The sequence below is a fragment of the Poromitra crassiceps genome, assembly GCF_964638095.1.
Source record: "Poromitra crassiceps genome assembly, chromosome: 2".
In the NCBI taxonomy this organism is placed as follows: Eukaryota; Metazoa; Chordata; class Actinopteri; order Beryciformes; family Melamphaidae; genus Poromitra; species Poromitra crassiceps.
Window position 1 is genome coordinate 88,245,742 of NC_139624.1, and position 16,305 is coordinate 88,262,046.

Sequence of the window (16,305 nt, forward strand, 5' to 3'; positions counted from 1 at the left end):
ACTGACCAGTGCTTCAGAGACATGACCACTGACCAGTGCTTCAGAGACATGACCACTGACCAGTCCGTTATGCTTCAGAGACATGACCACTGACCAGTCTGTTATGCTTCAGAGACATAACCACTGACCGTTATGCTTCAGAGACATGACCACTGACCAGTGCTTCAGAGACGTCACCACTGACCAGGGTGGACTTGAAAATACCATGAAGATGTTGGATGCTCTTGGATAACAAATTACACATGGTTCACACAATCTCTGTTGTCAGGTCTGCCTCGCAACTTCCCAGAATTCTCTCACGCCAAGTTCAAATATTTTTGCCAATTAGTCCACAACCCCTAGTTCAGTTGCCAACGTGGGGTCCAGGGACCACCAGGGGTCCTTGAGGGGGATCAAGAAATTAAATTAAATTAGAGATTATAGAAGAATGACTGTTTTGATATTTTCTCTGTCGTCTCTACCTACAACACAGACAGTCATGGAATTCTGGGCAAGATCATATCTAACAATAAAAATATTCTCACATTTAGTTCAGAGAGAGACAAATCTTATCAAATGGGGGTCCGTGGGCCCTAATGTGCTCTAAATTAGGCCTAGGGGTCCTTGATATGAATAAGGTTGAGAATGACTGTCCTAGTTTTTAAGTGAAAGCTATTACAATCAGCCCAGGCCCAGCAGTTTCCAAACTACCAGAAAAAAAACACTTTCCTTGTTTTTCACAGGACTTTCACAGGTCAGGTTCCCTCATATTCAAACTCTCCATTACGCTCATGTTTATTTTTTGAAGTCAAAATGGCACGCTCACTATAAATAACTTGGTATTTTACGCAGATATTGTCTTAAGGGACGCTGCCATAGAATTTCTACGGGTATAAAAACACTTTATCAAAGGAAGCATATGTTTGTGTGTGTGCGCATTGTGTTTCTGCACAAAGTCCCACTGCCATGTTGGTTCCTGCTAGGTAGCTCTCAATTATGCAGTGATTGGGCTAAAAAAGAAAAAAGTTTAAAAATTATCTTTCTGCAACAAACTCAAAGCACTCAGTTCAATAGTAAATATGGATAATTGTCAAATGTTTGCATCTGTAAATAGAGGTTGTGGTGAAAAACACAGTTTTGTAAATATGCATAATTTTAATGACAACATGATGCAAAGTTAGGTTACACTCGGGGTCTATGACTTGTTGGTTGGTAGAAGGTGTGGTTCTCATGAAAATGTTCCTGAATCTCAAGTACCCAATAATAAATGATGCAAGTAGAGGATACATATACAGCCGGCCCTGCCAGGAAAAGCAGCCCAAATCCTTACAGCATAACGCTTTAAATAAATCACACCACAGGAAAGAAACAGCACAATCATTGTTTATGGCAGAACTACAGTGCTTATCTTCAAAGCAGCAGATCCTTTTGAATTTGTATCAGGTCTCAGAGTAGCATAAGAGCTAAGAGTTTGTATCAGGTCTCAGAGTAGCATAAGAGTTTGGAGAGGGGAACATCTCAAAGCTCAAGACTGCTACAGTATATCAACCCAGTGAACTTGCAACAGCGCAAGAGAAAGTTAAGTGTGCATAAGTACTGGCAGTAATAGATAAATGGCATAAAGTATTTTCCCAATCATGTCTTTCACGTTAGTGTTTATCAGACAAGCATTTCATCACGGTTTGTGCTCCAAATAATCTAATGTCTGAGTCTAACCAGTTCACACGTATCTAATGACTGTAAACATTCAATCGTTATTGGAGTTGATGTTGTGGTTATCTACTGTCTTTGAGTGAGCCGTTTAAGACAGACACAGATATCATGGTGTCTCACAGGTCTCAGTCTAATTCCAGTTTATAATTAGGGTTAATTACAAGTAAGTGCAGGTCTCTCCCTACCTCTGTCTGGGGTCAGGGTCAGACAGACAGACACACTGTATAGGGACCATTGACCATAGGGACAGAGGGCCAATCGGGGAAGTGGGGGGGGGGTCATGGTTGGGACGTTGCCTTCAGGGCTGCCACAGCCAGTGGTTATCAAACTTTTTCATGTCAAGGACCCCTTAAATGCAAATTAGACCATGCACCCACATTTGATAAGATTTTGTCCCAGGGTGCCCCATTTGACAAAAACAAATATTTTAGATATTTTAATACAGAAAATGTATGAAACCCATGACCAAAATAGTCATACATTCTGTCATTGTGTTACTCATGGATGGAATTATAGTGAAAGTAAATTATTCACCTTTTTGCTGGGGACCCCCTGGAACGCCCTCAAGGACCCCTGGGGGTCCCTGGACCTCACTTTGAGAACCATTGGCCACAGCAACGCTGCGACAACTTGGGAACACTGCATGAATGACCGGCTGTGACAATAAGCCACCAGCAGCCAAAACTGTCTGGACAATAATAAAAGACTTGTGAGACTTATTCAGTTCTGCAGATAAGACTGTCTTATCAGTAGCTGGTGCAGAATACAATTCCTAATTTACAAAGAATGGAGCTGTTTTTCATGAGAGCTTTGCCTCGTTAGCGTGTCTCGGGCTGAGCAGCTCTGCGTGACACAAAAATTGAATTACAACAATGGAGTGTATAGCCTAATTACAATCAACAATGCAGTGTATAGCCTAATTACAATTAGGAGACTGAAATACGATGGATGTGTGTTCTCATTATAACCTCTGAGCAGTATATCACCAGTATTGATTGATGATCATTTATTGACTATAATGATCCAAAGTGGATTTTAGAATGAAATTATACAAGTGAGGAAAAACAGAAAAACATGGCCTTAACGCCAGAGTGCACTGGCTTTTTTGTCGATATATAGACATACATCGACAAAAAATATTAATATTAATATTAGGCCATCATTTTTGCTTATTTGACAGAATATTGCAGTTGTGATTTAATTGTGATTTGCTGTGTTAAGAGTATGATGAAAGGTTTTCACCAATATTGTACTTTATTCCTGAACCGAACCAAAGATTACCTGCAGCACTAAAACACCTTCTCAGAAATCTTTGTGGACACTCCTCTCTCTTAAGCAATTAATTGCAGCCTCTATGATTTGGTCTGTGTAGTGCCCCTCCTCTCTCTGGCCCTGCTACACCTGGCCTGCCTGTGCTGGGAGTTTGTAGTTTGAAGTCTGGCTGAGCCTGGCCTCTTATCTATGCTGGAGGTGGGGGCATCATTGTGTTCTGCTAATGAGGCTACATTAAGCCTGTCTACACCAGGGGGCATGTAATCCTCTCAGCTGGGCTCGCATCAGCCCGGGCAGGGCTCTGTTTACAGGGGAGCGTGGAGGCTAGGCGTAGGCTAGCACCAGGCTAGCACCAGGCTAGCACCAGGGCCGCAGTCTACTGTCCAATGTGCTCAAACGTGATTAGAAGTGGCTGAATGCTGGGTTGCATAGAATGGTGTCTTGACAGAGTATATCTTGATGCTAGCCTGCTGTGAACCATACAATACAATACAATGCAATACAGCCCTCGCTGTGAAAACATAGTCACCTGAGACAACAGTATTATATCCCCTTCACACCCCAAACAATGTGGCTCTTTATGGATGAGCCACTGTAAGGAAAGTCAATGGGACGGCCAATGAAGTGACTGAAGCCAGATTGGAATACAGTGGTTCATTATCAGAGGTCGCGACTCAGGCAGCTCGCTTTATACCCCCAAGGTCCTTATTTCCTCTGTCTCTATACTGTTTGGCTAAATGTCTGTCTGAAGAAAGTCTTCTTGAGGCCAGGTCAGCAAATCCAACAGCGGAAGGCCAAGTCACACTGTAGTCTAGTCTACAGCACAACATGAACACGGCCAGGTGTGAGGGAAACTGCCCAATTTGTGCCATTTGCATTGACGTATAACGCTCTAGTCCACACATCAGCTCAGCGTTACAGTATGGTTTTGGACCAAGCAACCAGCCAGTTTCTGAAACCTGCAGGTGATCCATGACAGCAACGAACCCTCCGGCCCAGCAAGCCCTCCATATATGCAGCAGCCCATGCTGAATAGGGATAGCCTATCCAAATGTATTTTGACAGAAAAACAGACATCCTCCTATATCCCAATCCTCAAGATCCAGGACCTTTGTAAATCCAGTAAAATGGTCCCATGGAGAGGATTTGTCCCTTATAAGTCCTGCAGGTCCTGGGTGCAGAACTCACCTGTGCAGCCTGCTGGCCATCCTTCCTGCAAAGTGAAGAAGGAGTGGAGTGTCCCATATATGAGTTCTGTCCAATACAATGGAACATTGTGATCAGAAAGCCACTGAGAACAATCCCTATTCAGAGAGCATAGTGCCCATTCAACTGCAGCACTCTCCTTGTTTGGCCATGAGACAATGCAATGATACCTACTGTCATCTATTCAGATTATTATTTGGGGTTCAGAATAAAGGGCACACCTAGGCTATATTTTTCTACTTTATTGCAAGAGTGCAATAATTTACATACATTTACATTTGAATAATATACTTGGAACATTCTTACAATATTTATATAATCTATTTGTGTAAAAAAAAAATAACAATAATAGTGTATATTTTTAAATCACTAGCACTATAAACGTTATGAGAAGGTAAATTAAAGTGAAAAAGATAGGCTATTCTCAAGATAATCCAGCCGTGGAAGGGATTGCCCCCAAACGCAGCTAATATGCCAACTCAATTCACAGAAAAGGTCAGTCGAAACTAACGTTATTGTATTCACGCTGAGTCGTTCAAGCTAATTGATTAAATCCATTATTAGCGCTCTTCACAACGCGTGCACGTTTCACACCGCGGATGTGGATTCAACCTCTTAATTCTGACAACCTGTGAAATAGCACCCCCCCCCACGCACACACACACACACACACACGCGCACACACGCACGTGTACACACACACACACACACACACACACACACACACACACACACACACACACACACACACACACACACACACACACACACCCCGAACAGGTATTAAGGTTTTCCTTTGGATGTTAATTCTATTTCAAATAAAGCCCGAAGGCCTATAGGCTATTTGTCAGAATTTGATTTAGGCTATAGCCTATAAAACTTTGAAATATTATAGACCTATTATCTTTTATCTCTCGCCATCATATAACCTGTCATCAGTTTCGGTCTTGAGTGCCTGGAACTTTTAGGGGGTCATATAAGCTTATTGGCATAACTTGCTACTTTTTATGCAAGACTTGCGGGGGGGCGGGGGGGTCCCCAACACGAGAAATCACTAATATGGGGGGTTATTATCCCCCAGCGAGAAATCACTAATATTCCTAAATTCCAGGTGTGCATAATTAGTTTACCTTAATCATGCATTAACCTTTTTCATGGTGTATTTCCTGGCATCAATTAGCCTATAACATTCCTTACCATTAATGATCCATCTACTGTATAGGCCTATATGATTAGGATATAGCTCTTTCTCGTGTGTCACTGCAAAATGGATCAGGCTGCCTTGGTTTACTTGTGTATTAACACACCCTACACAATATGTAGTCCTACCTAAAGAGCGTGCATAAGCGACTCGTCTGCAGTGACAAAGACGTGCAGGTGTATTAGGCCAGTCCGTGTATTGCAGATTCAACGTTGCTGCTGTCAGCATAATCACATCTATTGTTTGCATAATGTTACCCATCAGTGCCAAAGAAGGGGCACATAGGCTATTCATTGAAACCTGGGGGAAGCAAGCGCCTGCAATGGCATCCTATTATATTAAAGTGTGCTCACAGCCGCAGAGTTAAATCTTACAGCTGTCATTTAACTAGAAATCACCAATAATATTGGGGCTCATCGTGTGTTGTTAATGTAGGTCAAGTCAGACATTCAGGCGTAGCCAGACTAGCCTGCCATAGATTCTAACTGATGGACGTAGCCTATATAAATCTAAATTAAATAGGTCTAGTTATTGTCTTGTTTTTGATAGGCTATATAGCCTAGCATAGGCCTACTGTATGTTGCATTTAAGGTGAGCTGATCACGTCCCCTTGTCGAAAGTTGAGATACCGGCCTATCTGTTGTTTGGCAAATATTTGTGTGCGGTAATTGTGTCATAAACAGGCCTTGATCATGTTTGTTTCAGTCGTGTAAAATGCACTTCGACAGAGACAGTGGATGGACGATAAGAGCTGAGAGCCACCGCGCAGTGTAATTAGTAACCAGCCTGAGAACTTTGATGTCAACCTATCAATACTCTGCCTTTCAGGACCTATTGATTAAATTCCATTTATCTCAAATAGGTAAATCAAATTACAACTAGCCTACAAGTAGACTAATATGGTCTTAATAAGTGCATCGAGATGGAAATAATGTTATTCTCCAATTAAACTATTGTCATGAACGGTCAAACAAATGCTGCACAAATATATAGCAGAAAGGTTCATAAACGTATCAAAGTTCAAACAAATTGATGCAGTGAATGCAAATAAAAATGCTGTGGGTAAACTATGACCTCCAGTCGGTGATATGGCAAACAAAATCGATTACATTGAAATTCATTGTGTGTGTGTGTGTATATATATATATAGGCATATATATATATATATATATATATATATATATATATATATATATATATATATATATATATATATATGTGTGTGTGTGTGTGTGTGTGTGTGTGTGTGTGTGTGTGCTATATATACCCTCAATTAACTTACTTCAGTTTACTACTCTGCATAACATTTCACATTTAATAGGCTAGAAGTAGCTGCATGCGAGGATTTATAAACCCACGATTTTTCCACAAATTGAAGTTTGGTGAGACGGTTGATTGATTGGGGCATCAGGACTGCGCCTGCCTATCACTGACCCGAGAAAACACCTGGAATTCACACCTTAAATCCACTCCTCCTGGCCTCCTATTGGTGGACTGGGCGCATATAACCGTCAGTCAGCATCACAGGGAGAATGACAGCGACCTAACCGATCAGCATCATCATGCGTTTCAGCAGCGTCCCTGCCGCTCTCCAGCCCTGCAGCGCAAACAGCGCAATGTTTGAAAACGAAGACGCGGGCGCTGCCGACGGGGAGCCGATGGCCGAGGTGCGCTCCCCGGGTTCGGGGCCTTCCAGCCCGCTGTCGGTGACCTCCGACTCCAGCTGCTCCAGCCCCGAAGCCAAGTCCACATGTGCGGGGCAGAGAGTCAGACGGCCGCTGAACGCCTTCATCATCTGGACCAAGGAGGAGCGCAGACAGCTGGCGCAGCTCAACCCCGACCTGGAGAACACGGACCTCAGCAAGATTCTTGGTAGGTATTTTTTTTAACTTGCATTAAAACCCTTGAAGTGATATTGATTAGCCCAGTTGGGGTTCTTGGCTAGAGAAAATAGTTCAATTTCACTATAAAATATCCCATACAGAACAGGGTTCAGTCTCAATAGGCCCGCCTTTTTACAACAACCGTTTTGAGGTGGTAAAACAGGAGGTAAAGTAGGTGTATCCAATACCATTAATAGATTACATTAGATGCTCCAGTGCCATGCAGGGCCCTCATTAATGGTATTATTGGTTACATCTGCTTTACCTTCCGCTTTACCATCTCAAAATGGTTGCTGGGGAAAGTTCCTATGGGAGTTGCGGACATGAACAAGTTTGAGAACCCTTGCATTCGCCTATCAGCTCAGCTGCATGATATGCTTATATACCATATTATTAATGTTCACTTTTTTAAAGTTTTCACTAGCTCTATATTGCAATATAGGCACATTTCTTTGAATAGGCAGATAATTAACCTAACTGTCCCCTGCAGGTAAGACCTGGAAGGCCATGTCTCTGGCTGAGAAGCGTCCATACATGCAGGAAGCGGAGCGTCTGCGGGTGCAACACACAATCGACCACCCCAACTACAAGTACAGGCCCCGCCGGAGGAGGCAGCTGAAGAAGGTCCCCAAGCCGCAGTGTGCAGAGGCCCCGGGCCCACTGCCCCCCAGCAGGGCCTTCCCCGTGCCCTACGACCTGAGCTACCTGCTGCAGAGCCCGCATCACCCCTACCCAAACACAGCTGCTTTCCCCAATACCCCAGCTGACTTCACCCCGCTGCACACCACCTACCCAAGTGTGCCCGTTTTCGCAGAAGCAGCAGACACTTTTGCAAATAAGTCTCTGATGTACCCACTGGCGTACCACGCAGACACCCAGATGTATCTGGGCAGTCAGCACTATGGTTTCTCCAGCCCAGCCGGGGAGCAGGGGGAGTGCAGGGTGTACGGGGTGCAGGGGGAGTGCAGGGGGGTGTATGGGGGGCAGGTGAGCTTTGCCGGACCCCCCCTAGAGTTTTACCTGGAGCAAGTGCAGCTGGACACTCTGTACGATCTGGACCGCAGCGAGTTTGAACAGTACTTGGGCCCATCCCACTGCAGGCCCGAGGCGGTGGATCCCAGCAACTACCAGCAGCAGAACAGCCAGAGAGAGAGCCGCTCACAGTCCTGAAATGACCCTTGCACCCTTGTGTGTGTTAGACATAATGTATTTATTTAAATTATTGTCAGTGTATCGCTTACACACGTGCAATATAGTGAGATATATATAGTGACAGCTCAAAGTGTTCTTAGTGTGCATTTTGTCATGTTGTTTTTGACAACTTGTGTTCTTAAATGAATGAGTATTGTGTATTCCAGTGTAATAAATGTCAATAAATGTGTCAATAAATAACTTTAATTCAACTAAAATGTCCCTGCTGTCCTTAATAACAATCAATGTGGATGCAAAAAAAAGTATAGTTGAGTAAGGTTGAAACCCAAATATTTTCTTGGTATAATGATGATATGATAGCTATGATTTCACATGTCTGTTAAGTCCAACGGTGTTGGAGCTGCTGCCCACTAATAAGCTAAACTGTTGACACACTTTTTTTTAATCTCCATTTGGCTGTGGGAGGGAAACAGGGTGGACTGGGCGCCAGGGACATAAACTTCCCAACTTCCTGTTTCATTTTAAAACATCTCACAAAGGCTCTAAATATATGCCAAATATCGACAAATCTCCAAAACCCATTTGACTTTGGCTGCCAAATGTTTACCCTTATGAAAATGTTGACTTCCCTGGCCTATATTTTCTGTCAGAGTGTAGAGCAGGGATGCTCAACTTGCTTTGCCCGGGGGCCACTTTCGTGAAAGGATAGAAGGCTAGGGGCCAGTTAATAAACAAACAATATACATTTTTCTGTAGCGGATTGTAGGTTTTTGTCAGCCGGAGTTTAGTCTGACAATGTTGTGCACACCGGATAGTTAGTTAGGTTAAGTTAGTTAGGTTAAGTACATACATAAGTGCCTGGGTAGCGAGCAGATGGCAGTATTTGACAATTTAGCAGCTAAATCATAGATTATTGAAAGATATTCCATATTCCAGACTGAAATGCTATAACAGAAGTGGAGTATTGGCCAGAATTACATGAACGTTTGGGCATGAACATGTTGCGTTCAGGTGCACTGTAAAAAAAAAAGAAAAATGCAATTCCATCGCGGGCCACACGGGCCGCAAGTTGAGTATCACTGGTGTAGAGGCTGTGCTCACACTAAGGGCCTGAAGCTGATTAAAGTCATTCAGGTGCAGAACAGACATGATCAGCACAGGGAATGGCATGAAGGCTGCATGGGGGGAGGGTGGCCTTAAGGAAAGGCATCAGGACAGATGCTGCATGGCATGGGGGAAGGATGCAGGCTTAAAGGCATCAGGACAGATGCTGCATGGGGGAAGGATGCAGGCTTAAAGGCATCAGGGCAGAGGCTGCATGGGGGAAGGATGCAGCCTTAAAGGCATCAGGACAGAGGCTGCATGGGGGAAGGATGCAGCCTTAAAGGCATCAGGACAGAGGCTGCATGGGGGAAGGATGCAGCCTTAAAGGCATCAGGACAGAGGCTGCATGGGGGAAGGATGCAGCCTTAAAGGCATCAGGACAGAGGCTGCATGGGGGAAGGATGCAACCTTAAAGGCATCATGACAGAGGCTGCATGGGGGAAGGGTGCAGCCTTAAAGGCATCAGGACAGAGGCTGCATGGGGGAAGGATGGCCTTAAAGGTATCAGGACAGATGCTGCATGGGGGAAGGATGGCCTTAAGGAAAGGCATCAGGACAGAGGCTGCATGGGGGAAGGGTGGCCTTAAAGCCATCAGGACAGATGCTTCATGGGGGAAGGATGGCCTTAAAGGCACCAGGACAGATGCTGCATGGGGGAAGAGTGGCCTTAAAGGCATCAGGACAGAGGCTGCATGGGGGAAGGATGCAGCCTTAAAGGCATCAGGACAGAGGCTGCATGGGGGAAGGATGGCCTTAAAGGCATCAGGACAGAGGCTGCATGGGGGAAGGGTGGTCTTAAAGGTATCAGGACAGATGCTGCATGGGGGAAGGATGGCCTTAAGGAAAGGCATCAGGACAGAGGCTGCATGGGGGAAGGGTGGCCTTAAAGCCATCAGGACAGATGCTTCATGGGGGAAGGATGGCCTTAAAGGCACCAGGACAGATGCTGCATGGGGGAAGAGTGGCCGTAAAGGCCTCAGGACAGATGCTTCATGGGGGAAGGATGGCCTTAAAGGCATCAGGACAGATGCTGCATGGGGGGAGGGTGGCCTTAAAGGCATCAGGACAGAGGCTGCATGGGGGAAGGATGGCCTTAAAGGAGAATTTCGGTTTTTTCGAACCTGGAGCCATCTCCTGCCATTAACCTTCGTTATTTCGAATCCCACATAGGTTACGCCAAACCCCACATAGGTTACGCTAAAACCACGACCGCAAAGCGTCCTGCCTGTATTTGGCCAGTCGACAGGAAAGTATCGCGGGACTTCACGAGACTTGGTGACCTAGATCACGTTTGAGGTAATTTGATCCCTGTGCACTCCAGGAAACAGCCTGGGGTGAAATAACACTCTGCTGGATGTTGACGGATCAGATTATGGCGATATTTGGCGAAAAAGGGAAGAAAAATAGCTATTTAGATGCAGGAAATACAGGCTCACACTTGGCCCCAAATCAACTCCACTTTACGACTGACTTGGACGCTATTGATATCAAAACAACGCTAGGACGCCCAGATACGCCGCGGGGATCGCCAGGTGAGTGGACAAATCATAATTAATGGCAGGAGATGGCTCCAGGTTCGAAAAAACCGAAATTCTCCTTTAAAGACACCAGGACAGATGCTGCATGGGGGAAGGGTGGCCTTAAAGGCATCAGGACAGAGGCTGCATGGGGGAAGGGTGGCCTTAAAGGCATCAGGACAGATGCTGCATGGGGGAAGGATGGCCTTAAAGGCATCAGGACAGAGGCTGCATGGGGGAAGGATGGCCTTAAAGGCATCAGGACAGATGCTTCATGGGGGAAGGGTGGCCTTAAAGGCATCAGGACAGATGCTTCATGGGGGAAGGGTGGCCTTAAAGGCATCAGGACAGATGCTTCATGGGGGAAGGGTGGCCTTAAAGGCATCAGGACAGAGGCTGCATGGGGGAAGGATGGCCTTAAAGGCATCAGGACAGATGCTTCATGGGGGAAGGATGGCCTTAAAGACATCAGGACAGAGGCTGCATGGGGGAAGGGTGGCCTTAAAGGCATCAGGACAGATGCTTCATGGGGGAAGAGTGGCCTTAAAGGCATCAGGACAGATGCTTCATGGGCGAAGGATGGCCTTAAAGACATCAGGGCAGATGCTTCATGGGGGAAGGGTGGCCTTAAAGGCATCAGGACAGATGCTTCATGGGGGAAGGATGGCCTTAAAGGCATCAGGACAGAGGCTGCATGGGGGAAGGATGGCCTTAAAGGCATCAGGACAGATGCTTCATGGGGGAAGGATGGCCTTAAAGACATCAGGACAGAGGCTGCATGGGGGAAGAGTGGCCTTAAAGGCATCAGGACAGATGCTTCATGGGGGAAGGATGGCCTTAAAGGCATCAGGACAGATGCTTCATGGGGGAAGGATGGCCTTAAAGGCATCAGGACAGAGGCTGCATGGGGGAAGGGTGGTCTTAAAGGCATCAGGACAGAGGCTGCATGGGGGAAGGGTGGCCTTAAAGGCATCAGGACAGATGCTTCATGGGGGAAGGATGGCCTTAAAGGCATCAGGACAGATGCTTCATGGGGGAAGGATGGCCTTAAAGGCATCAGGACAGAGGCTGCATGGGGGAAGGGTGGTCTTAAAGGCATCAGGACAGAGGCTGCATGGGGGAAGGGTGGCCTGAGGCAGTAACACACTGGACAAATGTTACTCAAACATCCGACATGGCTACAAAGCCGTCCCTCGCCCCCCTTTCGGCAAATCGGACCACGCCTCCATCCTACTTGTACCCAGGTACAAACAAAAACTAAAAAGACAACCCCCAGCATTCCGAACCGCCCACTGCTGGTCAGACCAATCAGACGACATCCTGAGGGACTGCTTTGACCAAGTGGTGTGGGAGGAGTTCAAAGCTGCAGGAGACCTGGGCGAGTATGCAGATACGGTGTCATGCTTCATAAAGAAGTGCACCGACGACATAGTCCCCACAAAAAAAGTCAAAATAATGCCGAACCAAAAGCCTTGGGTCAACAGCGACGTCAGGGCTGCCCTTCACGCCAGGACCACCGCCTTCAGCTCTGGCACAACTGACCAATACAAGCAGGCACAATATGCCCTCCGGACCGCTATAAAAATAGCACGTAGAGATTATGGAAGGCAGCTGGAGTCAAAACTGGACACTAACAACCCCAGACACCTGTGGAGAGGGCTCCATGCTGCCACAGACTTCAAAGAGGTGAAACGACAGAACCCCAGCACGTCACCCACCCTACCGGACGAACTCAACGCGTTCTACGCTAGGTTCGACCCCTCTGCCAGAGCGCCTCCCCTCCTCCCCCCCCCCCTCTCCCACCCCTCTCCCCCTCTCCTCCCCCCCATCACCCCCCCCTCCCTCCTCCCCCCCCACCACCCCTCCCCTCCCCACCCCCCCTCCTCTCCTCCCCCCCCACCTCTCCCCCCCCATCACCCCTCTCCTCCCCTCCTCCCCCCCCTGCCACCTCTCCCCCCCCCATCACCTCTCCCCCTCGCCGCCCCCCCACCACCCCTCCTCCTCTCCCCCCCCCAATCACCTCCCCTCCCCCCTTCCTCCCCCCCACCCCCCTTCCTCCCCCCCACCCCCCGATCACCTCCCCTCCCCCCTTCCTCCCCCCCACCCCTCAGCACCCGCACCCCCCCCCATTCCCACCTAACCACCAACCCCACCCACCCTCCACCCCCCACAGACCACCCCCTCACCATCACTGAGGATGAAGTGTGCCGGTCGTTCCTGCGTATCAACCCACGCAAGGCGGCCGGCCCGGACGGCATCCCTGGGCGGGTCCTCAAGGCCTGCGCCCACCAGCTGGCAGCCGTGTACACAGACATCTTCAACCAGTCCCTCTCCCTCCGACGAGTTCCCTCCTGCTTCAAGGCAGCAACAATCATCCCCATTCCCAAACAGAAAAAAGTGACCAGCCTCAATGACTGGCGCCCTATAGCCCTCACACCAATAGCCAGCAAGTGCCTTGAAAAGCTGGTCATATCAAAGATCCGTCCCACACTCCCCCCGGACCACGACCCGCTGCAGTTTGCATACCGCCCCAACAGGAGCACAGCGGATGCAGTGGCACACGTGCTCCACACCGCCCTGTCCCACCTGGAGGGGAAGGACACCTATGTGAGAATGCTGTTCGTGGACTACAGCTCAGCATTCAACACCATAGTACCCTCCAGGCTGGTAAGCAAACTCAGGGACCTGGGACTAAACACAGCGATGTGCGACTGGATCCTGGACTTCCTGACAGACCGCCGCCAGGTGGTGAGGGTGGGCAACCTCACCTCCTCCCCGCTGACCATCAGCATAGGAGCACCCCAGGGGTGCGTCTCCAGCCCCTTCTGGTACGACCTCTACACCCACGACTGCGTGGCGACTCAAACTTCAAACACCATCGTGAAGTTTGCAGACGACACAGCAGTCGTGGGGCTGATCTCGGGGGGCGACGAGACGGCCTACAGAGAGGAGGTGAGGGTCCTGGAACAATGGTGCCAGGACAACCACCTCTCTCTGAACGTCTCCAAGACCAAGGAGATCATTGTGGACTACAGGAGAGGGGGGGGCACACACCCCCCAATCACCATCAACGGCACAGTGGTGGAAAGGGTGGACAGCTTCAAGTACCTGGGAGTCAACATCCACCAGGACCTGACCTGGGCCGGCCACACCGCCACTGTTGTCAAAAAGGCCCAACAGCGAATACACGGACTCAGGCGCCTGAAGAAGTTTGGGCTAAGGAAAGAAATCCTCAGGGACTTCTACAGAGGCACCATTGAAAGCCTGCTGACTGGCTGCTTCACCGCCTGGTACGGGAACTGTACCACCATGGACCGCAGGGCGCTACGGAGGGTGAGGCGCGCGGCCCAGCACGTAACAGGAGACGAGTTGCCAGAACTGCACGAACTGTATAAACAGCGGTGCCTCAGGAGGTCCCTGAAGATCATCAAAGACACAAACCATCCCCACAACAGCCTGTTCTCCCGGCTACCCTCAGGGAGGAGATACAGGGTTCCAAAAACACGCACAAATCGCTTGAGGAACAGTTTCTTCCCGCAGGCCACGAGACTCCTAAATATGCACAAATAGTGCAGTAGTCGTACCGCAGTACCGTACTGCAGCTGCTACTATTACGGATGCCTAACGTTTAATTGTAAATTTAAGTGTATGTTTAATAAGGTGCCTAACGTTTAATTGTAAATTTAAGTGTATGTTTAATAAGGTACATGCTATTTGCACATGTATGTATAAAACGTCGAATTTGGAATGTCTGAACACGTCTAACGTATGCACATGACATGTGCACCTATGTGCAATGAATATGCCACTGTCGTATAAGCCACCGACTTGTCTTATTGCTTATAAGATGCCTATTTCTTATTGCCTTATTGCTGTCTTATTGCTTATTGATGCCTATTTCTTATTGCCTATTACTTATTGCTGTTGCCTATTTGTACTATGTCGTAAACGGAGTCCACTGCACAAGAATTTCACACGTGGTACTTGTACCATGGAGTGACAATAAAAATCTTGAATCTTGAATCTTGAATCTTGAATCTTAAAGGCATCAGGACAGATGCTTCATGGGGGAAGGATGGCCTTAAAGGCCCCAGGACAGAGGCTGCATGGGGGAAGGGTGGCCTTAAAGGCATCAGGACAGATGCTGCATGGGGGAAGGATGGCCTTAAGGAAAGGCATCAGGAGAGAGGCTGCATGGGGGAAGGGTGGCCTTAAAGGCATCAGGACAGAGGCTGCATGGGGGAAGGATGGCCTTAAAGGCATCAGGACAGATGCTTCATGGGGGAAGGGTGGCCTTAAAGGCATCAGGACAGAGGCTGCATGGGGGAAGGATGGCCTTAAAGGCATCAGGACAGAGGCTGCATGGGGGGAGGATGGCCTTAAAGGCATCAGGACAGATGCTTCATGGGGGAAGGATGGCCTTAAAGACATCAGGACAGAGGCTGCATGGGGGAAGGATGGCCTTAAAGGCATCAGGACAGAGGCTGCATGGGGGGAGGATGGCCTTAAAGGCATCAGGACAGATGCTTCATGGGGGAAGGATGGCCTTAAAGACATCAGGACAGAGGCTGCATGGGGGAAGGGTGGCCTTAAAGGCATCAGGACAGAGGCTGCATGGGGGGAGGATGGCCTTAAAGACATCAGGACAGAGGCTGCATGGGGGAAGGGTGGCCTTAAAGGCATCAGGACAGAGGCTGCATGGGGGGAGGATGGCCTTAAGGCCTAAACATGGTCGTCCGTCAGAGCCTCCCCCCGCCCTCCCCGTAGGACGGCGGGTGGATCGCCATCCTACGGGGAGGGGCCGCCGTCAGCTGACGGGGGCTGCTCGAAAATGTGACTTCACGGCGACGATACGTGCGTGACGTCAGCTGCAGGAGAGTTGTGATTGGCCGTTGCCTTGGCTCTTCGTCGTAAAGTCGCCTTTCAAAGCATGAAGTTAGATTATAACAAACTAGTTGTGTGGCTTAGCCTTCCAAAATGTTGAGGGTCGTTTTTTAGAATTTAATACATAGAATTGGGAACGTTACATTCAATTTCATTCAGACTGCCTGCCACACAATCTCCGCCATTTTCACACGGAGCTTCCACAGGAGGAGGGAGGGGGGGTGTAGTGGCGTCCGAGCATGTAGGGCTCGCTGGCGCCGCCAGACGGCGAGACAGCTCCAATTCGAGGCGGACGGACGACCATGTTTAGGCCTTTAAAGACATCAGGACAGATGCTGCATGGGGGGAGGATGGCCTTAAAGACATCAGGACAGAGGCTGCATGGGGGAAGGGT

At 48.2% G+C, this 16,305-nt stretch overlaps 1 protein-coding gene across 1 annotated transcript; it reads left to right on the forward strand.

The window, feature by feature from the left end:
* Positions 1–7,020: 7,020 nt before the first annotated feature.
* Positions 7,021–8,424, forward strand: sox32 (SRY-box transcription factor 32; the record flags this gene model as incomplete). Its single annotated transcript, XM_083631835.1, has 2 exons — positions 7,021–7,243; positions 7,745–8,424. The coding sequence occupies exons 1-2, from the start codon at positions 7,030–7,032 to the stop codon at positions 8,422–8,424; spliced, it is 894 nt and encodes a 297-aa protein (XP_083487961.1). The 5' UTR covers positions 7,021–7,029.
* Between the last annotated feature and the right edge of the window lie 7,881 nt (positions 8,425–16,305).